At 35.1% G+C, this 24,618-nt stretch overlaps 4 protein-coding genes across 7 annotated transcripts in view; 2 read left to right on the forward strand and 2 right to left on the reverse strand.

Moving 5' to 3' along the window:
• herc4 (HECT and RLD domain containing E3 ubiquitin protein ligase 4) overlaps positions 1–8,178 on the forward strand; it is a 29,082-nt gene extending 20,904 nt beyond the window's left edge. For all 4 annotated transcript variants that reach the window (XM_039648872.2, XM_039648874.2, XM_039648875.2 and 1 more), the window contains exons 18-24: positions 257–400; positions 1,915–2,081; positions 2,515–2,581; positions 2,662–2,744; positions 5,399–5,582; positions 5,694–5,796; positions 7,026–8,178. In XM_039648872.2, the coding sequence (XP_039504806.2) occupies positions 257–400; positions 1,915–2,081; positions 2,515–2,581; positions 2,662–2,744; positions 5,399–5,582; positions 5,694–5,796; positions 7,026–7,234 (957 nt within the window). In that variant the 3' untranslated portion in view covers positions 7,235–8,178. The remainder of the gene's footprint in view (positions 1–256; positions 401–1,914; positions 2,082–2,514; positions 2,582–2,661; positions 2,745–5,398; positions 5,583–5,693; positions 5,797–7,025) is intronic.
• A 41-nt stretch (positions 8,179–8,219) lies between these two features.
• cox5b2 (cytochrome c oxidase subunit 5B2) lies at positions 8,220–10,689 on the reverse strand. The gene is made up of 4 exons (XM_039648877.2): positions 10,524–10,689; positions 9,741–9,811; positions 9,546–9,645; positions 8,220–8,452 (listed from the first exon to the last, which is right to left on the reverse strand). Exons 1-4 carry the CDS (start codon positions 10,618–10,620, stop codon positions 8,340–8,342), a joined length of 381 nt encoding a protein of 126 aa, XP_039504811.2. The 5' UTR covers positions 10,621–10,689; the 3' UTR covers positions 8,220–8,339.
• A 589-nt stretch (positions 10,690–11,278) lies between these two features.
• dnajc12 (DnaJ heat shock protein family (Hsp40) member C12) lies at positions 11,279–13,277 on the reverse strand. The gene is made up of 5 exons (XM_039648749.2): positions 13,146–13,277; positions 12,708–12,786; positions 12,289–12,428; positions 11,883–12,003; positions 11,279–11,803 (listed from the first exon to the last, which is right to left on the reverse strand). The coding sequence occupies exons 1-5, from the start codon at positions 13,221–13,223 to the stop codon at positions 11,721–11,723; spliced, it is 501 nt and encodes a 166-aa protein (XP_039504683.2). The 5' UTR covers positions 13,224–13,277; the 3' UTR covers positions 11,279–11,720.
• Positions 13,278–13,817: 540 nt separating this feature from the next.
• On the forward strand, positions 13,818–23,291 carry sirt1 (sirtuin 1). The gene is made up of 9 exons (XM_039648747.2): positions 13,818–14,118; positions 14,980–15,105; positions 15,311–15,549; positions 15,632–15,784; positions 17,126–17,273; positions 17,366–17,445; positions 18,896–19,082; positions 20,720–21,331; positions 22,610–23,291. The coding sequence occupies exons 1-9, from the start codon at positions 13,875–13,877 to the stop codon at positions 22,834–22,836; spliced, it is 2,016 nt and encodes a 671-aa protein (XP_039504681.2). The 5' UTR covers positions 13,818–13,874; the 3' UTR covers positions 22,837–23,291.
• The last annotated feature ends 1,327 nt before the right edge of the window (positions 23,292–24,618 follow it).

Raw genomic sequence — 24,618 nt, forward strand, 5'->3', positions numbered from 1 at the left:
TTAGTTCACCCAAAAATGAGTCAGTTATGAGTTGTTGAACCCCGTAAGACTTTAGTTCATCTTCAGAACACAAAACAGTGCAGTGCTTCTGGGTTGCACATCAGAACGTAAGCTCACGATTGGCCAACGCTGGTCATGTGTGTGATGCTGGCCAATAGTGAGCCTGCGTTCTGACATACATAACATAAAAGTCGTTATTCTGACATAAAAGTCGTTATTTTTGCGCACAAAAAGTATTAATTATATTATTCTGCAGGTGATCTTTGTTGGAGAGGAGGCCGTGGACGCTGGCGGCGTGAGAAAGGAGTTCTTCCTGCTCATCATGAAAGAACTCTTACACCCTAAATATGGCATGTTTAGATACTACGAGGAGTCCAGACTCATCTGGTTCGCTCACAAGGTATAGTAACAAAGAGTGCAATGTCCTTTGAGAACAAAATCGTCAAAAGTCTATATTCAAAGGCCATAAAGCAGAAGCTGTCAGTGCACACCAAACCAGGTGCAATGCTTAAACACTAAACGTTTTTGATATTAAACACTTGATCTCATTAATAGATCTTTTACTATTCTGCTTTTAAAACACGCCCACCTTTATTCTTATAATACATGTATGTTGAAGTAAATTCCACAAAACAAATTGTATTCTTCAATCATCATAAATATATATGGATGGATGGATAGATATATGGATGGATGGATGGATGTACATATAGATGAATGAATGAATGAATGGATGGATGGATATTTGGATAAATGATAGATATATGGATGGATGTTAGATATTTGGGTATATTTGGATGGATGGATGGATGGATGGATGGATATTTGGATAAATTATAGATATATGGATGGATGTTAGATATTTGGGTATATTTGGATGGATGGATGGATGGATGGATATTTGGATGGATGGATGGAAATTTGGGTAGATACTTGGATGGATGGATATATTTAGATGGATGAATGGATTGATATTTGGATGGATGGATAGATAGCAATGGATGGATGGATAGATATTCGGATGGATGGATGCATGGATGGATGGATGGATATTTGGATGGATGGATAGATAGCAATGGATGGATGGATAGATATTCGGATGGATGGATGCATGGATGGATGGATGGATATTTGGATGGATGGATAGATGGATGTTAGATAGATATTTTTGGATAGATGAGATGGGTATTTGGATGGATGGATGGATGGATGGATTGATATTTGGATGGATGGATTGGATGGATGGATGGATGATGGATAGATATTTGGATGGATGGATTGGATGGATGGATGGATGATGGATAGATATTTGGATGGATGGATGGATATTTGGATGGATGGATGGATGGATATTTGGATGGATGGATAGATATTTGGATGGATGGATGGATATTTGGATGGATGGATTGATGGATAGATGGATGTTAGATAGATATTTTTGGATAGATGAGATGGATGGATATTTGGATGGATGGATAGATAGATATTTGGATGGATGGATGGATATTTGGATGGATGGATAGATGGATGTTAGATATTTTTGGATAGATGAGATGAATGGATAGATATTTGGATGGATGATGGATGATAGATTTTTGGATGAATGGATATTTTTGGATAGGCAGATAGATAGATAGATAGATAGATAGATAGATAAATAGACATATTCGTATAAATATTGACTTTAAAGTACAAAAGGAAACATTAGACCACACTCAAAAACATTAGAAGATCCATCATTCAAAAGTTCTCAAGAAGATCCATAGGAAATATAATAACACTAACAAAGTTCCCAAAACCAACTCTTCATTCCTCTAACTAACACTACAGTCACTTCATCAGTGGCTTATCTGATGATGATCTTAGCGGATGATCAGATGAGGAAATGTCAGTCTCACTCATGCTTTACTGCAGACATTTGAAGACATCGACTTGTTCCACCTGATTGGTGTCATCTGTGGATTGGCCATCTATAACCTCACTATAGTGGAGTTGAACTTCCCGCTAGCGCTGTACAAGAAACTCTTGAAGAAAGAGCCCACCCTAGAGGACCTGAAGGAACTCATGCCGGATGTGGGAAGGTGCGTTTCAGCCGATGATGACGCTTTGATTTTGTGCTTCTTTTAATGTTTGAGGGCTCATATCATGACAAATGAACCTATCTTTGACTGTTTGAGATGTTTGATGTACTATGACACGCACTGTGGACATAAACCATCATTTGGACACATGCACGATTCACAATAACATCAACGGCACATTTTCTGTGTTTGAGGAGTTCTTTGGTAAAAATGTATTAAGTTTAAAGGGTTAGTTCACCCAAAATGAAAATGATGTCCTCCGTTCATCTCCAGAACACAAATTAAGATATTTTAGATTTAGTCTGAGAGCTTCATTGGAAATGTGTGTCCTTGTCCAGAAAGCAAATAAAGACATCATCAAAGTAGTCATGTGACATCAGCAGGGGTGTTTGTAGTGTAGATGTGATGGTTTTCTCTCTCTGTGGATCTTCAGGAGTCTTCAGCAGCTGCTGGATTATACCGAGGATGATTTGGAAGAAACTTTCTGCCTGAATTTCACAGTAAGAACAATTAAAGCGTTTACATGTAATGTCATTTTAAACAATTGCTTCATTTAAAAAAAAAAAATTACTTATTACAGGTCACAGAGGAAAATTTTGGTGCCACAGAGGTATTAGAGCTGATACCCAACGGGACGGACATCACCGTCAACAAATCCAACAGGTATTATATTTACATTCTCTCATCACCATCATTGTGATTTATTGACTATGATTCACTCACCTTGGGACTTAATTTGACGCATGAATTCCTGTTTTGGTTGCACTTTATCTCGATGGTCTACTAACTATAAGTAACTTTGCAACGACATGTAAACTAACTCCCAGTAGAGTATTAGCAAACTGTTTGGTTTAGATTAGTATATTAAGTTGACATGTAGTTGCAAAGTTACTAAAAGTCAGATATACAGTCTAGTAATACTCTAATGACTGCTAGTCGACATGTAGGCCCTGTTTACAGCTGCTATTAAGATGTGTTTTGGTTGATCGGATCACGAGTAGACACTCTCGGCTCTTGTCTTCTTTCAAACACTTCAGTCCTGATTTCTTCGAGGGGAGGGTTTATGGGCGTAAATGAATGGGCGTTTTGAAAGATCTAATGGATGAAATAAGCTTGTGCAATTATGAACACGACCAGAGAAAACAGGAAAACATACGGAGAGCTGAAGCTTTGGTGACCAGCCGAACGCTGCGAGTGTGTGTTAGAAATCAGGAATGGAGAGAGAAGAACATTGTGATGGTACGTTATTCCTCTTCAAACCACTCTTGGGTCATCAGCCGACAGTTTCAATCCCGTCTGGCTAGAGCGCTTCCCGTAATGTGAACGCATTAGAGAGCAAGCGTCTTTTACATTGGATCACATGAGCGTTTACACGACGAAAGCAATCCGGTCGAATGTGTTTCCAACTACCTCTGGAAATGGTTGAAAGTGGACAAGCTCAAAACGTTTTCCACCTGTATTTAGCGTCGTCCACTCGAGATCAGATCGACCAAAGTGCATCTTATGTGTCACCGAGCCTTTACATGTTTAAAACGGTCATATCCTAGACTAATCTTGACAAACTATATATCATTATACAACCTCTAGTTTGCATATTTGGTCTTCAAAGTGAATTACAGAGGAGCTGTAATTGATCAATTTGCAACAAGAATATTTTCATACTCCTAAGGTGTGTTCAGACCCTTCATTTTGAAATAGTGATGAACATGAAAAATCATGAAAGAATGATTGTTTGTTGTCATGACAAGAGTTCAAAAGAAAAAAAAAAGGTCTGAAAATGTTTTAACCCTCAGGTGCTCTTCGTTTCGGAGTCACACTTGTTGTCTTCCCGGTCAAAAGTGACCGGACACCTAAAAATTAAATTTCCTTCATCCCAGTAAAACCAATGCAATTTATTTTTGTTCTATAATATTTATTCTTTATAATTTAGTATTTTGAGACAATTTTATTGAATTTATTAATATTTATGCAATATTTATGGTCTATTTTTGCCATGGAAAAATATATATATATATATATGAAGAGTTCAGATGCAAAAGCCTCTAAATGCCATTTGAAATTTTCTTCTTTAATGATGATTTTTATCAAGCTTGTATATTTAAGTTCAGTAATTTCACTTAAATAACAATTAATAGGTAATTATCATTGCCATTTAAGTGAAATCACTGAACTTAAATATACAAGCTTGATAAAAATCATCATTAAAGAAGAAAATTTCAAATGGCATTTAGAGGCTTTTGCATCTGAACTCTTCATATATATATATATATTTTTTTTTTCCAAAAAATTATTAATGCAGTATTTTAGTTTAATATCGAGTCTAAACCTTCAGAGAAAAAATATTTTTTGAAGAAAATTAGCACCATCTGGTTACAGTATCGAGAAAAAGCGTAGAATCATGGTGTAACCACTAGATGGCATGTACAGCTCTCTATGGAGAAGCATGTGAATTACCCAACTGTTTATGAACACTTTTTTTTTTTTTGTGGATTTGAATATATAGTTGAAACAATCACAAAAACAATTTTTTATAAAAAAAAACATGTAAAAACATTAATAAAAAATTGTGAATTTTTGTGTTTTTTTCAATTTCCCATTCATTTCCTATGGGGTCATTTTTGACCAAAGACCACAAGTATGACTATTTTTTAAGACCACTTAGCATCCTCAGATCATGACCTCAATTATTTTTTGTGTTCACATACATGATGCCATAAAAGTCACCAAGTTTCGTAACATAACGTTGAAGCTGTGATTTTTAAAAATTCAAAACTTTTTGTAATCAAAATTTATTGGTGTGTATAAAACTGTGTTTGCATGTGTGTTTTTGTTGGTGGGTTCGTCTGTTTTGCACTTTTTTTTAGAATTGTGGCCGATTTGTAGATTGCACGTACAAAAATTCAGAGAATTTTATTTATTTTTTTGACAATTTCCCATTCATTTCCTATGGTCTGTCATGTTTGACAGAAGACCACAAGTGTGACTATTTTTTTTACGACCACTTAGCATGCTCGGATGATCATGACCTCAATTTTTTTTTGTGTTCACATACATAATGCCATAAAAGTCACCAGAAATGACCGAAGAGCACCTGAGGGATATATGTCAAGAAAAAAATTATAGATTCACTATTTGTGAAGTGGCAGCGAGCTATAACACACATGCGTGTTCTTTTTATGTTTCTTAGAGGTCAAAATGCATCTTAACATCAGGTGCAAACAGTTCGATTTTTTTTGAGTGGACTATCAAAATAAAGCATTACCGTATTAATGATTTGATATTTGATCTATTAAATAACCTATTCTCAACCTTACCAGGCAGGAGTTTGTCAAGGCCTACGTTAATTATATCTTCAACACCTCCGTGGCTCCTCAGTTCAGTGCTTTCCACGCTGGATTTCACAAAGTGTGTGGAGGGAAAGTTCTGGAGCTTTTCCAGCCCAGCGAACTGCAGGCCATGGTCATAGGAAACACCAACTACGACTGGAAGGAGTTAGAGAAGGTCAACATTCACGTGCACTCCGGCTGTTTTTGTGCTTGAACAGACAGTGTGTGTTTGGAAAGGTTTTGATGCTGTAGTATGTTCACTTTGTGTGTGTGTGTTGATTCTCAGAGCACGGAGTACAAGAACGAGTACTGGGCGGATCACCCCACCATCAAGATGTTCTGGGAAGTGTTTCACGAGCTGCCTTTGGAGAAGAAGAAACAGTTCCTGCGTAAGTGATGCATCACTTTTAGATTCATTACAGTACTTTCTGATTATTTTTGGAGTGATAAAGAGAGAAATCCTGAATCTTGTTTTGGATATTCTCTAATATGTCAAAAGATTTTTGCTTTATCCAATGTTCAGATTTCCTTTCTGGAAGTGTATGCATTGCACATTAGTGCTTTCTTCATTTCCATGTTTAAACATAACATTTTAGAAAACTTGTAATACAAAAAAATATCTTAATGTAATATTATTAATCCGCTGGGTAAGTATAGTAAAGCATTTCCCCTATTCACCTGCAGTGTATCGCCATACGGACAGCAGCGTTATTTTAATGGAATCAAACGGCATCGTCCCGAATTTAAAGGGATAGTTCACTTTGAAATTAATTTTTGATATGTTTTATCTTACCTCAAGGGCATCCAAGATGTAGGTGTCTTTGTTTCCACAGTATTTTCATATTTTGATATTTTTAGGTCAAACCGTTCTTGTCTGTCAGTCATATAATGGAGGTCTATGGTCACCACCTCAAAGTCCAAATTAAACATGATTTAATGACTCGTAAATGTAAGTACACATTGATCGCCTAAGACATGAAACGAGCGGTTTGTGTGAGAAAACCAACAGTATTTATATTGCATGCTCTTTGAGGTGGTGACCATACACCTCCATTATATGACCGACAGACAAGAACGGACCTTTATTTGACCTAAAAATATCAAAATTGAAAATACTGTGAAAATAAACACACCTACATCTTGGATGCCCTTGAGGTAAGATAAAACACACCAAAAATTAATTTCAAAGTGAACTATCCCTTTAAAAGGTGAAACTAAGATATAATATAGACTCATTACATGCACAGTGAGATATTTCAAGCCTTTATTTGTTATAATTTTGATGATTATGATGACTTTTCACAATATTCTAATTTTTAATTTGGGGTTTTCATAAGCTGTAACTTAGATTAACCAAAATTATAACAAATAAAGGCTTGAAATATCTCACTTTGCATGTAATGAGTCTATATAATATATCAGTTTCACCTTTTAAGTTGAATTACTGCAATAAATGAACTTTTGCACGATATTCTGATTTTTCAAGTTGAATTACTGAAATAAATGAACTTTTGCACGATTTTCTAATTTTTTGAGTTGAATTACTGCAATAAATGAACTTTTGCACCATATTCTATTTTTGGAGTTTGACCTGTGTGTGTTTTGACGTGTATTCCAGTGTTCCTGACGGGCAGCGACCGGATCCCCATCATGGGCATGAAGAGCCTGGCGCTGGTGATCCAGCCCACGGGAGGAGGAGAGCAGTATTTCCCTGTGGCGCACACATGCTTCAACCTGCTGGATCTGCCCAAGTACACGAGCAAAGACACGCTGCGAGAGAAGCTGCTGCAGGCCATCGAACACAACCAGGGCTTCAACCTGGTGTGACCCGCCGCAGGTACCGCACGCTTCAGCACCACCGCGGCTTTCAGATTAGCATAGAGACGCCTGACTTATCATGCATCAGTTACTGAAACAAAGAGCGTTTGTATATCAGCATTTTGGTGAAAGCACTTCTTTTTTCTTTCTTTCTTCTTTTTTAACCTGTAACACTTCACAATAAGGTTCAATACGTTAACATTAGTATCATAAACAACTAACAATGACAGAATTCGTTCATTTCTAAATTCACTGTTCATTGTCCGTTCAAAATGCATTAGCTGCTGTTAACTAACTAATATTACCTTATAGTACAGTGTTACCAGTAACACTACAAAACATGTTTCGATTTAATTATACTCTAAACGACTTCTCGCTTGCTAAACCAATCAGATTCAATGGCTATTAATGTCATGTGACATTTAAAGAAACGACGATGTCATTCAGATTGACTTCAGGGTGTTGTGGATGAATATTAATGCGTAATCTGCACATGATGTTAAGATAAAGTGTGTTGTTAAGGGATATTGCTCCACTTTTGTGACGTACGCCTTAACTAAAAATTAAAAACGGATTGTTTTGAGACTTATTTTTTGGTTTTCAAAGATTGAGTACCAAAATCTGATGGCATTGAATGTGTTCATCATCACTGTTATAATGCTCACATGCTGGAATGGCAATGCAAAGACTATAAAAAATATAATAATTCAGAGTAATAATAAATGACCAATACAAATAAGCGAGTTGGGTTATTGCACTCGTTCATTGTGCAGGACATTCGAGTTAAAACTCTTAAAACACCCATCACACACGTGTGTGTGTGTGTGTGTGTTTATGGGCTACTAGTTGCTGTGCCATTGTGTGTGTGTTTTTGAAGAAAATGTGTAAGCAATGAAACAAATGCTGACATTTTTCTTGTGTTTGTAAATTGTAAATAAACACAATATTTTCTAGTTTTGATGTTTTGTTTTTCCATATATCAATGCAACAGAAACTCATTATAGTCCTTTATTGTATTAACTTATTTTATTGCTGAGTCCTGTACATGTTTGGCATAGGCACTGCGGTTCAGAAGTGCAGGTGTGTGTGTGTGTGTGTGTTGGAGAGCTTCAGCTCAGTGTGGAAGCTCATGATGGACCAGTTGGTAGTGCGAGCCGCAGGACGGGCAGCGCTGAGGGTTTCCCTCGTGAAGCCAGAACCAAACGATAGCAGTGTTGTCCTCCTCACCTTCACAACACAAGAGAGACGCGGCTATTAGGAAACTCTTCCTTGGAAATAAAGTATTTCTTGTACTTTTGCATAGTCTCATTTATAGCTAATACGTTCCATCAAATCCTACACCTTAAGAAAGTGCAGTAGCGTGTGTGTGTGTTCATACATGTGTATATATATATATATTATATATATATATATATATAAAATAGGGCTGTGCAAAGATTAATTGCGATTAATCGCATCTAAAATAAAAGTTGTTTACATAATATATTTGTGTGTAATATATAGCTGTGTATAATTATTGTGTATATATATATATACAGTATATATAAATAAACACACATGCATGTATAGAATTAAGAAAATGTGTTATTCATATATTTTACATAAATATTTTATATATATTTATTTATATATATTCAGTATTTTCGTGCAAATAATTCTTAAATGCATGCATGCATATGTATTTTTTTATATGCAAAAAATTATACACAGCACACATATATTATGAAAACACAAACTTTTATTTTGGATGCGATTAATTGCAATTAGTCTTTGCCCATCCCTAATATATAATATGTATATATGTGTGTATATATATATGTATATATATATCTATATTTACGTGTATGCGTACGCATATATATATATATATATATATATATATATATATATATATATATATATATTAGGGCTGTGCAAAAATTAATCGCGATTAATCGCATCCAAAATAAAAGTCTGTGTTTACATAATATATGTGTGTGCTGTATATAATTACTTTGTATATATAAATACACACACATGCATGTATACATTTAAGAAAATGTGTTATTAATTTATATAATATATATTATGTATTTATATATATATACAGAATTTAAGCGCAAATAATTAAATATATACATGCATGTGTGTGTATTTATATATACAAAATAATTATATGCAGCACACACAAATATATTATGTAAACACAGACTTTTATTTTGGATGCGATTAATTTTTGCACAGCCCTAATATTATATTGAGATTTATTTGTCTGTGTGTGTACATATACATATATACGCACAAGCGTGCATATATGGATTTGTGTGTGTGTGTGTCTTACAGATGCAGCCGACGAGCCGTTGTTTGTTGATGCTTGGCACAATATGAGGGTCCTCTTTGGATCCAGTGTATTCCTTTGGTTTTAATATGCTGTATGGATCCTGTAGAACAGATCAAAAACCACACATGGTTTGAATTGAAACCCAAATACTCACCAAAGCTTACGGTCAAACAAAAAATGTCAACTATATTTTACCTGGCCCTTTTTCAGCGCCTGCAGGACTCGTCTCTCCAGCCCTGCAGCCTGTTCTTCATCAGTGGGAATACCTGGAACACAAAAACCCTTACTGGTGGTAAGACAGCGCTATTATATATACACAATATACAGTCCAGGAGAGACGAAACATCTCTGCTTTGACTGCCATTTGTACCGCCACAACGTAAAAACAAATTTAATTGTAAATAAAGTATCATTTATGTATAATATGTTATATATTAAATACAAATATTTCCCCCTGAGTATTTTTACTTCACACCTGTTTAGGTCTTGTGAGTGAGATTACAGCATGTGTCCACTAGGTGTCGCCAGATATCGGGTAAATAAAGAGACGCTCAGTTATCGTTTGCTGTGCGCCATTATCCAGAATAACTGGCACACGAACATGAGTTTTGTGCCAAGAAAGGCCAGAGCAAGGCCCTTCACAACATAAAGAACTAATGACCTTGATTATAATCTCTCCTTATAAACCACACGAGTCACTGCGATACTGTTTCAAGAAATGTCGAGCGTGTTTAACGCTACTTTCTAATATCTTTTCAACTTATACTGATATTACCGAGCGATTTCATATGTCCGTTCTTTCTATGCTAATGTCAATCATTCAAAAAAAAAAAAAAAAAAAAAAGAGAGAAAATTCCAGCATGTTGTTTTAGCATTACACGTGCAAAAAATTATATCAGTAGCTACAATTTATCGAGAGCAGATTCAAATGAATCATAATTTCTATACAGAAACGATGAATTTTTAAATGCCACTTACCTTTCCCGGCCATCGCACGTTGAGGTGTTTTCATTAACATGTTTTGTCTCCCCATCAGAGTCAGTCGACAGGCTCTCAGGAGGATTTTACTTGCCATCTTGAGTTTAAACTTTCAGACAGACTTCTGTGCGCGCGCGCTCCCGGTGCACTGAGTGAAATAGTGTCCGTGAAAGTCATCAAATTATTGACACAGAGGATTGACCAATCAGAGAGAAGAACCGCTGGACTTTGACCAATGAGTGAACGGGAAGAGCGGACAGGTGTAACCAGAGCGGACAGTAAAAATAAAAGTAAAATCTCTTCCGACTGCCTGTATTTCCGAAGGAAAACCAACACACTAAATAAAAAGCTATATCATTTTTTTTTAAGATATTCCAGTTTGAAATGATATCATAATTTGAAAATCGTAATTGTTGTTGATATGATTATATCTATCTATCTATCTATCTATCTATCTATCTATCTATCTATCTATCTATCTGTCTGTCTGTCCATCTGTCTGTCTGACTATCTATCTATCTATCTGTCTATCTATATACAGTATCTATCTATCTGTCTATATATCTATTGTCTGTCTATCTATCTATCTATCTATCTATCTATCTATCTATCTATCTATCTGTCTGTCTGTCTGTCTGTCTGTCTGTCTGTCTGTCTGGCTATCTGTCGATCTGTCTGTTTGACTATCTATCTATCTATCTGTCTGTCTGTCTGAAATATTGACTCTTCAATATTTGTGCTATTACACAATAGGTTGTTTTATTTTTTGCAGAATTACAGACACACACACACACACGCACAATATAAACACTCGAAATGTAAATGGCCATAAAAGCACATTTTTTTCAAATACACATATATTTGCCTCACAATGCTGCAAATAATAATAATTTTTAAAAAATGACTACAAAAGTGGCTTCTTCTTTTTTTACAAAACACTCATGACATGTACTTACAATTATTAATTTATTGCAATTATATTTCAAATTGAATGGGGTCATATATGAACTAAATAACTTAGTTTTACTTAAACAATTCTGACAAGACATTTAAGGCATACGATGATCCCTAATTTCAACATGTATTATCATCCTACAAAACAAACAACTGAATCAAGTCAATGTTATGGTGAAACACAGTTGATGATTGGTCAGTTCTGACTGTCTGTGCATGATACAGAACCGCAGAAACTCGCCATTATATTTCATAGTTCCTGAACTTCAGTAAAAGGCCTGAGGGAGCTTCACCAGCCCAGCGAAACCTGTGGTGCCGGCACTCGCCTGCGGAGCGAGACACGTTACGGTCAATCTCAGGGAAACAATTCAATACGGTAGCAGAAGAAGGGAATGAGTGTGTCACCTGACGGCAGTGCTGCTCCAGAGGGCTTCTCCTCCACTGCGCCTTCACTCCTCGAGTTCACTGGACGATCCGTGTCCTCGAGCATCGGCTCTTTCTTCATCCTCACGGCCCAATGCATCGACTGATGCCATTTTTGGAAACACATTCGTTTTTTTCAATTGCTTTGGCAAAATTTTGTGATTTTTGTGTGATCAGTTTGTTTTTTTTTCCTAAATGTATTGTTATTAAACAGAAGTCAACATTTGAAGTGGATCAAAACCTTTCATTAAAGTTATACATGGATTTTGAACAATACCCGTTCTTGTCTTAGGACAACTTTTTTTTGATCCACTTCAAATGTTGACAACTTTAATATCCCGGTTACATGAAATAATGCAATGTTAATGTCAGCAGGACTAACACTCACAGTTTTAACCGAGTCGCTGAGCGCTTGCCATTGGCTGAATGGGATTGTGATTCGACTTCTGAGCCAGAGATCATAACACTTTCTTTTCTTCTCATCTGTGAGGATCTCTTTAGCCTCTTGTAACTTCTGGAACTCCTCCACTGCAAGAAGAAATCACCAAAACAAGAGATTCAAGCACTCGGTCATAATTATAGCTCAATATTTAGCTTTATATTAAAAATTAGAGATCCCAAATCAATCAGCAAATGTGAATGTTGTGGATAAAATGCACTGCAAGTAATGAATGCATTCATGAATATGGTAATCATTAATCAAAGTACCATGGTATTATTCATTAATTACTATATATGCCTCAGAGTCAGTTTCTCTAAAAGAAAAAATATATATATATATATATATATATATATATATATTTGTACCTGCGTTAGGGTTGTCTGGATGTTTGTCAGGATGGCAGGCCAGTGCTCTCACTTTAAACTCGTTAACAATCTGTTCAGGCTGTGTGAGAGAAATGCATATTATTAATTATTAGCATTCTGTAATATATATATATATTTAATGTCTATTTGCTGCAGCATGTGCATTTCCCAGCTATTTAATCAACTATTATAATGACTGATGATGTCACACAAGCAACAGGCTGTAATCATCTCATTCTGTCACATGCACATCAACGCAATTACCTAATGTTTTCAGATTGCTTACGACAGATTAATAACTCCGATATGTATATGTTGTTGCAGTTGCGATTAAAATAATAATCGTTGTCCTTTAAGATGCCGTAATAAACTAGCAGAAATAATAAAAACTCAAACCCTAAAACAACTATCATAAGTTGTTGTAACTTGTGTGTTTACCGTTGACAGTTCATCGCAGCCGAGCAGCCCGTAATAATCCTCCAAATCCTCCGTTCTGCAGTTCAGTATCGCCTCCATGCCTCCGACACTCACCCAACCACAACACAGTGAACACACATTACCGTAAACTCGCTTAGACGAGACCCTCACTCGTCCTGTGGCGCTGGATTGAACACGCATGCGCGCAAGTATTTGGAACTTTACGGTAGCGGGGCTTTTAAATGGCCTTCGTGACATACGCTATGACTCATACTAAAATACCAAATCTACAAAATAGCCTTTTATTAAAAAATGACATGTACAACATACAAAAATGTATTTGGACGTGTTCCGCGTTAATAATAACATGGTATGTTTGACAATGGGGTTTAAATAATGTACACATAATTATATCAAAAAACTACTTTAAACAGAAGTGTTTGTTACTGCGGGGCAGTCATGTGCTTTGTAGTGTTTTTTATTTATTTATTTATTTTACTTTATTAAATAATTTCAAATAACAAACAGGCATTAAAATATTATCATTGTTAAACACCTTAAGAATAATACCAAGTAGCATATCGTAAACAATATAGTAATAACATTTAAAAGTATAAATTACATTTCACGTGCTCTGTAAACGTCACGGTTCGATCGCGCCGTGACGTAACGCCACGTCACATCATTACCGGAAGGTCCTTCCGCTCGCTCGCGCCCCTCCTCCACTCGCTCACTCCCTCCCTGGCGAAGATGGCGGACGGCGAAACTAAACGGGCCGAACCCGCCGACGCCGCTGAGCTGGACGGGCCGGTTCTGAAGAGACCGAGGCTTCGGGACCCGCCCGGTGATTTGGAACACAGCGATCCTGGCGGAACCGAACCGGTGGAGGCGGAACCGGCGCTGATGGACGAGTCCCGGCAGGCCTCACTCCACAACAACAACAACAAGCGCACTGAACCCGGGCGCACCGCCGAACCAGAACCCGAGCTCTCCGGTACAACAGCGTTACATTCTTTAGCCAATTATTCCATTATTAGTTATATTAATTTTTTTTTTAATCTCTTATGATAAGATAACAGACAGGTTTAGCTGCATGTTCACACTTTTACCCTATTTTTACGTGTTTATTGAATGAGTATTTAATAAAATAACAACTTAAGTGATTATTATTATTACTATTATTATAACTATGTTTAGATGTTTACATAATTTAATTAATTATTAGATATTATTTTATCGTTATTATTGATATATTGTATATATTAAATATTGTATTAGCATTATTATTAATTACCTACTAATTCAAAATAATTGTAATTACTATATATACATATATCATTTCAATACTTAATTGATATTATTTTATTGTTTTAATTCACTAAATAAATATAATAAAACGTTATATTTAATTAATTATATTTTATATAATTACTAGATATTTTATTGTAATACTATATATTTTATCTGTCACTGCTTTGACAACTCCATACATATTTGATGCTTTTTTTTGTACATTTAAACATGTTTTATTAAAATATATTTGGACACTTTAATATAGCCTTGTCTTTTGGACTAATTAGTTTAGTAAACCAGATGATTGATATACTATTCAGATGATTCAGAAAGCTGATGACTGAAACTGTAACTCCCACACAGATTGATAATATTTTCCTGTTTATATATTAGTCATATAATATTGCATTACCTTGCTTATTTGCTTAAATACATACATTAAATACTCAAATAAATAATGCAAATTTGAGCAATCTAGTGGAATATTGCAGTTATGTTTCACTGATTTTGCTGCTGTTATTCCTCTTATATAATTTAAAATGATTGTGTGTTTTGCACACAGTGTTAATTGACGAAGCTGTCCATCCCAATGGGTTCCCGTCACCTGATCTTCTTCGTGATGATGATGATGATGATGACTGCTCTTCTCACGCCAGCTCCAGTGATTGGACGCCTCAACCGCAGATTGGTAAGTTTAGCTCGATTCGTCCATTCATTACTGAGTGCCTGATGCATATTTCAAGATGAAAATAAAATGACGTTTATTCTGAGTCAAACATCTGACACTGAAGATTAGTGTGAACAGTTATACATCATTATAGTGCAAATTGCACATTAATCTGCTCCAGAATTGAGTGTTTTGTGAGTTATATGAAAGTATGGCTTTCCTTTAGGATCGTATCGGTTCATTCAGCAGCACATCATGAGGGGAACTGACCCGAGGGCCATTCTGAAAGATTTGCTCCCCGAAACGGTGCTTCCGCCGGATCTGGATGACATGACACTGTGGCAGATCATCATCAACATCTCGGAGCCGCCCAAAAGGAAAAAACACAAAGACATCAACACATTAGAGGACGTCGTCCGACTCCTGAACGAGAGAAAGAAGGTTCTGGTGCTCACCGGCGCTGGGGTGTGTTTTTAATTATTATTTCTACTCTGAAACACTTTTCTGTATTCGAATATATCGAATATTGTCCCTCTCGTGTCCACAGGTGTCCGTTTCCTGCGGGATTCCTGACTTTCGCTCTCGAGATGGAATATACGCTCGACTCGCTGTGGATTTCCCTGATCTTCCTGATCCTCAAGCCATGTTTGACATAGACTACTTTAGAAGAGATCCCAGGCCTTTTTTCAAGTTTGCCAAGGTTTGTTCTCATTTGCATTTCTGCCAAGAATGGAAAACATGCATTTCAGATAACGCAAAACGCTACAGGCAGGAAAAGGATATTTTTCATTCATATTGTCTATTTTGCTTCCATAATTATGTCTTCTTTCAGACTAGTGGAAAGAAAACATCCAAAATACATATTTTATCTAAATCTGTGGCACATATCTCTAATATATTAACAGAATGATGAACATGCCTTTAGTGTTCAGATTTTCGTTCTGGAAATGTATGCAATCGAGTGCATATTTAAATTACACAATGCCTCATTTACATTTTTAAACATAACAGTTCAGAAACTGTTATGTTTAAAAATGATTTGAAAACACGCACAGAATCGTTCAATCCACTTCACTGCAACCCGTCAAAATAAAAGTTCGGTTTAACTTGAAGAAATTATGACAGAAATATGTTAGTGTTGTACAGTAGAATTTAACTACATCTCAATGTAATAATAAGTAACACATAATAATAATAATAAATTGTTAATAAAACTTTAATTTTTAATTTTAACAGTGATGCTCTGTTGTGTAGCACTTTGTTTGACAAAAAGGTGTTTTATTGTAAATGATTAAAAAATACATTTAATTAATGTTTAATGCCATCATTTGATTGCCAAATATTTTTTAATTCATTTCACAGAAATATATATATATTTTTTTTATATATAAATTGTTGTTTTTATGAGTTCAGTTGATTATTAAAATGTAATTAAACCATTAAAATGAAATCAAGAAAACTTAAAACGGAAAACACAGAATTTGGTAAAAAAAAAAAAAATTAAACAGAATTTTAGGGGGAAAAGTGCATTTCATAGAGGAATAAACATGCAATTTTTTTTTAACTTTTAATAAATCTTTGTACATTTGTATAAGTATCTTGATTTCAATTAATTAGACATGATTTTTGATAATTACAATTTTATTTAAACGTAAAAAAGAACAGAATCCAGAAAAAATAAGTGTTTCATAGGGCGCTAAACATGTAATTTTTGTTAAACTTTTAATAAATTGTTAAATTGTATACGTTTCGTGATTTCAATTAGTTTGACATGCTTTTTCATTAATGAAATTTTATTTAGCCATTAAAATGTAGTGCAAAAAAGAACATAATCCAGAATAACTAAAACAGAAAATACGTAATTTGTAAAAAAAAAAAAAAATGAACAGAATTTTGGGAAATATAAAGCGCATTTCATTGAGCCCTGCTACTGCGATTTAATCACCTGTGGATGCATAGTGATATTATCTACCCTATTATTCACCTGTGACGTCTTGCCATGAAGATAAATCTTAATATGCGCCGTTTCATTACCCTGTAGGAAATCTACCCGGGACAGTTCCAGCCGTCTCTGTGTCACAGGTTCATCTCGACGCTGGATAAGAAGGGACGGTTACTGAGGAACTACACTCAGAACATCGACACACTGGAGCAGGTCGCCGGGATCCAGAAGATCATTCAGTGTCATGGTATATATCTGCTGTCATCATCCCTTTATATACACGATTCTGTCCTTATCTAGTCTATTTTTTGATCTTTTGTCTTTTACTGTTTGTTTTAGGTTCTTTTGCGACTGCTTCCTGTCTCGTCTGTAAACATAAGGTTGATTGTGAGGCCGTAAGAGAGGATATATTCAACCAGGTACATTTGAGTGTGCAAATTTGAAGTGTCCCATATTATGCTATTTTAAAGGCTACTAATTTTATTTTAAACGCTCAAAAAAATATCCAATTTTCTTATAATACACATCGCAGCATCTGCTCTTTTCTCAAAGAGTCTGAAACGGTTCGTTCAAAGATTCAGTTTCTCCAAGCCCCTCCTCTCCTTGAGCTACTCTGCTCTGATTGGTCAAACGGTCTGTTGTGATTGGTCGACCGCTTACAGCGCATGACGGAAACCAAACAGCTATTAATTAGCATATCTGAATCCGATACAAACCTTTTTTTCCGAATCATTTTCAGCACGAGTCCTCATCTTTTGAAATGCATGCAATGAGGATTCGCAAAAAAATCATGTTCTCGACACGAACAACACAAACTAAACTCAGTTACTAGAGCCAGACCGATATTATCGGCCGATATTAGGCATTTTCCAAACTATCGGTATCGGCAGTTATAATGGCCGATAAATGAATATTCCAAAAATTAAATAAGAACAGACGAAACACGCTTGAACCATGTCACGAGTGTTGGAGTTGTATAGTTTGTCCACCAGAGGGCACTCTACACCGTTCCTGTTGGCAACACTCGTTGAGTTGGTCATTGCTTGAATAACAATTAAAAGAACATCCCCATCAGTTTTCTAAACTCAAATAAGCATGACAAAATTTGTGACTAATCATCTCCAGGTTAAAAAAATAATAATAAATAAAATATCGGCCGATATATCGGAATATCGGATTTTAAAACCCAAAAATATTTGTATCGGCCTTTAAAATCCTTTTTCGGTCGGGCTCTATCAGCTACAACTGTAGTGTTTGAGGTAGAGCCCGACCGATAAAGGATTTTGAAGGCCGATACCGATACAAATATTTTTGGGTTTTAAAATCCGATATTCCGATATATCGGCCGATATTTTATTTATTTATTTGAAACTAGACATGATAGTCACAAATTTTGTCATGCTTATTTGAGTTTAGAAAGCTGATGGGGATGATCTTTTCATTGTTATTCAAGCAATGTATGTATCGTGACCAACTCAACGAGTGTTGCCAACAGGAACGGTGTAGAGCGCCCTCTGGTGGACAAACTGTACAACTCCAACACTCATGACATGGTTCAAGGATTGTTTCGTCCGTTTTTATTTTATTTTTTAAATATTCATTTATCGGCCATTATAACTGCCGATACCGATAGTTTGGAAAATGCCTAATATCGGCCGATAATATTGGTCTGCCGATATATCGGTCTGGCTCTAGTTTGAGGCCGGAGCAAAGCAGGCGCTGTTCACAGGCAGCCAATCAAGACCATGGGCTGGCATTATGCAAATTTGTTACATGTATTTAGCGGGAAGTGAGACTTAACTCGTTTCAGCAGTTAGGAGACAATGACAACTTTATTCCTTGTGCACTTTGACCTTTAAAACTTTGCAGGTTGTTCCTCACTGTCCGAGGTGTCCGTCGGATATCCCGTATGCCATCATGAAACCAGACATTGTCTTCTTCGGCGAGAATCTTCCAGAATTTTTCCACAGAGCCATGAAGCAGGATAAAGATGAGGTGGACCTTCTCATTGTGATCGGCTCCTCGCTGAAAGTGCGGCCTGTGGCTCTTATACCCAGTACGTTCCATCTCTTGTTTTTCTTTGGCCCTAATCGGGCGGTTGTAGAGTGCCGAAGTGATGACGTCACTTTGCAGGACAACTCGGATTAGATTAGATACTTGCTTCACAACCAGAGATGTATAGTAACGTAGTAAGTAGAACTACTTAAGTACTAAAATGCTGTATCTGTACTCTACTAGAGTATTGTTTTTTTCTCATACTTCTACTTTTACTTTAGTAGATATTTTCGATGAATTGAATACTTTTACTTCGATATTTTTTTAATGTTCTGCTAGTTACTCGTTACAATTAGGGATGCACCGATATGAACATTTTGGCCGATACCGATAACCGATAATTCTTTGTATTTGAAAGCCGATAACCGATATATCGGCCGATAAATCTAAATCCAATTTTTATATAATTTTTGAAAGCCTGATTGCAAAAACAAAAGTCTCACAATTAAAATCCGTCCCCTAACACAGTTGTAATGTTCTCATTATAATTTCATGTAGCTGATACGACAGCACATTTTGCACTTAACTATATTTTCCTTTTTGATTCCAATCATATTTCAAGCAATTAAGATCAATCATGTTGAACAGTGCGCATCTGAAGTGTCTCAGGTGTCAAGTGTTGAAGAAAATAATTCATTATTTATCAGCTTTAAGAAATCAGCCAAATTTTATTATCAGGCCGATAACGATAACATAAAAATGAGCAAATATCGGCCGATACCGATATGGTGGCCGATATATCGTGCACCCCTAGTTACAATTATAAAAATTTACGAATCATTTATTGCAAGTTGGCTTTCATGCCGCCTAAATCACACGCCAGTTTTATAGGGTAATGGTATTGATTGACACACACATTGACAACTAATGAAGGGGTTGTCCTGCAATGGCCGCCAAAGCAAATTTGTTTCCCGCCAAAGCGGCTTATTTGATTGCTAGTTCAAACTTTGAATGAATGAATGAATGAAAAGTTTTTATTTCGAACACGTAGAAAACAAAAAACAAACAAACAATACATAAAACAAAGAGAAAAAAAAAATAAAAACAACAACAATTTTTTTTTTTTTTTTTTTAACTTATACATGTCCGAAAAGGAGTAGGAAGAAGCATAAGCTTATTCAATCCTACCCCATCTTCAACTAATTATAACTAATTAACCGGTTGACCGAATATTTTGATCTATTTGTCTCTAAACACCAAAAACAAAAACAACATACATATCTACCTATGTGTATATACATCTTCAAAAAATAAAATAAAAATTACATAAGAGAAAATAAATAAAAACTAATAATAATAATAATTTTGACTGCTTTCTTTGATAATTACATGACACAATACTTGTACTTTTACTTTTAGTCCTTAAGTAGTGAATTTTTTAAATAAACTACTTGCAATACTCAAGTACAAAACTTCAACTTCTACTCAAGTCACTTTTTTTGATAGAGCACTTGTACTTTTACTCAAGTCCGGGTTTCTAGTACTTTATACATCTCTGTTCACAACAGATCAAGTCCAGACCGAACTTCCCGTCCTCAGATGTTGTGGGCGGGGCTAAGCTCGGCTGGCATCCAGGCTAATGATTTTCCCTGTCATGAAACGAAATGATGTTTGTTGTCTATCCGTGTCTCTCTGCAGGCTCTATACCTCACGACGTGCCTCAAGTCCTGATAAACCGCGAGCCGCTGCCGCACCTGAACTTCGACGTGGAGCTGCTCGGAGACTGTGACGTGATTGTGAACGAACTCTGCCATCGTCTGGGTGGCGACTTTGAGCATCTGTGCTACGACTCGTCACGTCTGAGCGAGATCACAGAGAAACCAGCCGCCCTGTTACACGCCGAGAGCACGTCCTCGGACGTCACACACACCGATCACGATCAGCCCGTCGCACACACTGATCAGCCCATCACACACACTGATAACGCTCAGCCCGTCACACACACCGATCATGATCAGCCCGTCACACACTCTGATTGTCAAACTTCACTGTCTCCCAAAAAATCCCCTGAAATGGCGCCTTCTCCAGGAGCCAGACAAACAAGCCCTCGTTCAGATCCGCTCCCGGAAACTGAGACGGACGAGTTGGACTCCGACCCAAAAGCTTGTTCTCCAGAGCCGGCGAGTCCCTGTAGGACAGCAGAAGCACGGGACGCGACTGACGACACAGGCGATCGGCAGCGGGTCGAGGTGCGGAGACGCTGCTGGAGGAGCCGGATCTGCCAGAGTCCCATCAGCAAACGACTCGGGGGTAAAACACTAACAAATTACACAAAAAAAGTCTTTAAAACCTTTTATCTAAAAAAATAAATAAATAAAATAAAATAAAATATAAATAAATCACTTTTATTTATTTAAAACATTTTTATTTACTATATAATTTTAACTCTAGAGAGAGAGAGTGAGAGATACATTTGTATACATTTATTTTTATTAGAAATGTTATATTTATTAGATTTATATTGTGCTTTTTATTATAAATATCCTTTTTATATTATTTGTGTACGACTTGGAGGAAAAAAAAATGAAATTATACATTTTAAAAATGTTCCTGCTATTATGGACGATTTATTGGTGCAAATTACACACAAAAAAATCTAGAAAACCTTTTATTAAAAAATTAAATCTAATTTTTATTTACTATATAAATTTAACTAAAGAGTGAGAGATACATTTGTGTACATTTCTTTTTATTATAAATGTTATATTATTTATTTTATTTATTACATTTATATTATGCTTTTTTATTATAAACATAGTTTTTATTACATTTATATTGTGCTTTTTATTATAAACATAATTTTTATATTATTTTTGAATGACTTGGAGGTAATTTTTTTTTTATTTTCCTGATATTATGGATGATTTTTTGGTGCAAATTACACAAAAAAAGTCTTTAAAACTTTTTATGTAAAAAAAGAAATCGCCTTTTTATTTACTATATAATTTCAGAGAGTGAGAGATACATTTTTATACATTTATTTTTATTATAAATGTTATATTATTTTTTATTTATTAGATTTATATTATGCTTTTTATCATAAACATAGTTTTTTATATAATTTGTGTATTCATTTTTTTAATATTATTTTATTTTTATATTATTGTTTATATATTTTTATTGTAAATTTTTTATGTATATACAAATATATCATTATTCATTTTATTTATCATATTATTTTTATATTGTTTATATATATATATATATTTTTTTTTTTCATTTATGTTTATACAGAAATGGATGGATGGGTAAATAGATTTATTTATTATATTATTTTGTTTTATATATTTAATTTAAGGGTGGATGGATGGATATTTGGATAGATGAATCATGATATATGGATGTATGGATTACATTAAGTCGTTTTTAATCTAAGATTTTTCTCATAAAAAGTCATAAAGTTTTTGTTGTTCATGCAAAAGATGCTTAAAACCAAAGCAATATTCTCATAAAGTTTTAGTTTTATTTTTTTTAAAAGCTCATTGCACACGTGCTGTAATTGGTTCTGGTTCTGGTTCTGTTTTGCAGCCTCGCAGTATTTATTTCAAGCGCCGAACCGCTACATCTTCCACGGGGCCGAGGTGTACTCCAGTTCAGAAGACGAGACGTCCAGTTCCTGCGACAGCGACGGCTCTCGTTTCAGCGCCAACGAAGACAGTGAGGAAGAGGAGGAAGAGGCTTCACCAGAGACAGAGAAAGACAGTGAACACACACGCCTTCAGACAGACTGCACAGCAAACACACACCGCCTCTAAAACACACACACACGTGCTCGAGTCTCTTTTATATATTTTTGTATTTCCCTCCCTCTCCTGTTATGTCTCCTAATGCATGCAACATCTCTCTCGTTTGGCTTATAAACCTTTCTTTTGTTTGTATTTTTGCATTTTTAGATGTAAAATATACGTTTTTGGTTCCAGTGAATGTTTCTGCCTGAGAACACAGTTGAGTTGAACTTGCCATGTAATTGTTTGGGATAAAAAAAGGGAATGTTTGTCAAACCAAAGATCACTTTATCTGTATAGTTTGCTTTTTTTTTTCACTGAATTTACAAGTTCCTTGTTGGATCCAAGCACTGTTCATGTGGCGTTTGCCAGCTACTGTTGAAGACTTTTCTACACTGTAAAGTTTAATAGTCATCAAACAGATGTTTGCCATTAGTTTTCAGTTCCTGAACGTATAGAAATAAATTATTTACATGCTTTCACTACTCTTGAAATTCCTGTCCTGATTGACTGAAGCTCTCGAGAACTAGGCATTCAAATCTTTATAAAGTTGTATCAGCATGCACCTTCAATGCAGTTTTGTTGCATTTTATTATTCTCACTTCTTTAATGTGAAACAATGTCACGGATTTTGTTTACATAAATGCAAAAAACTAAATTGTCACCAAATTTGTACAGACAATAGAGTTTGCAAATGTAGCCTTTTTCACAGTTTTTACTCTCTTTCTTGTGAAATAGTGTACATGATGCACATCAGTTTTCATTAAGAATAGTAGAGAAGTATTTTGCTCGGTTATAAAATGTTAAAAGGTATCTGCATCAATTTCAGCTGTGTTTAAAAAGATTGACGTGACCTTAGTTGCATTTCTGAACTACAGTATTTCATACAGTTGCATTTTAAAAAAATATGCAAACAGCATATTTTTATGCATGTTATCTCTATGTAGTTTATTAATGCAAATAGCTGGTTTCAAGGTACATATTTTAAAAGATGTAATGTAACAGACAGCTAAAAGTCTTTAATCAAAAATTTTGATTTTTAGCGGAGAAGAGGCAACTGGCAATAATTGAGTGTAGTTACTGGGTAAATGACAATGCTTGATTAAATAACTGATTTTGCAGCCTTGTTTTGGCAGAAAAACACCTATTTCAATATATCGTTTTACATTAAGTAAATACCAGTTTTTATGTTACAGGTCAAATAAATTAAATAAGCAAGCAAGTGGAATGTTTATGAATAGCTTAAGACCACCTAGGTTGTTGCAGGTATATCATTTATCCATCTATAAATTACAGGAGTGTGTGTGTGTTTGTCTGTCTGTAAAAAAATATAATAATGTAAGTCATAATAATGAGACTTAATAGTTTCTCATTATATTGAGAAAGTTTCTCATAATAATGACTTAGTATCTGATTATAATGAGAAAGTTTATCGTAATTATGACTTAGTATCTCTTAATAATGAGTAATTCTCTCATAATAATGACTCAAGTATTTCTCAAAATAATGACTTGCATCTCATAATAAGAAACTTTCTCAATATAATGAGAAACTAAGTCATAATTATGAGAAAGTTTTTTCACTATTATGACTTACAGAATTATATTTTTTACTCAACTGTTCCGGAAACGGGCTTCCATAAACCAATCAATCAATATTTCCTTAAATCATTTAAATAAAAATATTTTTCTCTATCGACCGCCGACTTTTATTTATTTTATTTTTTTATGTATTTATTTTATTGAGGAAAGCTAACATAAAAAATAATAACAGAACATAAACAACCAAAACAAAACTAAATACATAAATAAA

This window comes from Pimephales promelas, chromosome 11 (genome assembly GCF_988280905.1).
Source record: "Pimephales promelas chromosome 11, fPimPro1.hap1.1, whole genome shotgun sequence".
NCBI lineage: Eukaryota > Metazoa > Chordata > Actinopteri > Cypriniformes > Leuciscidae > Pimephales > Pimephales promelas.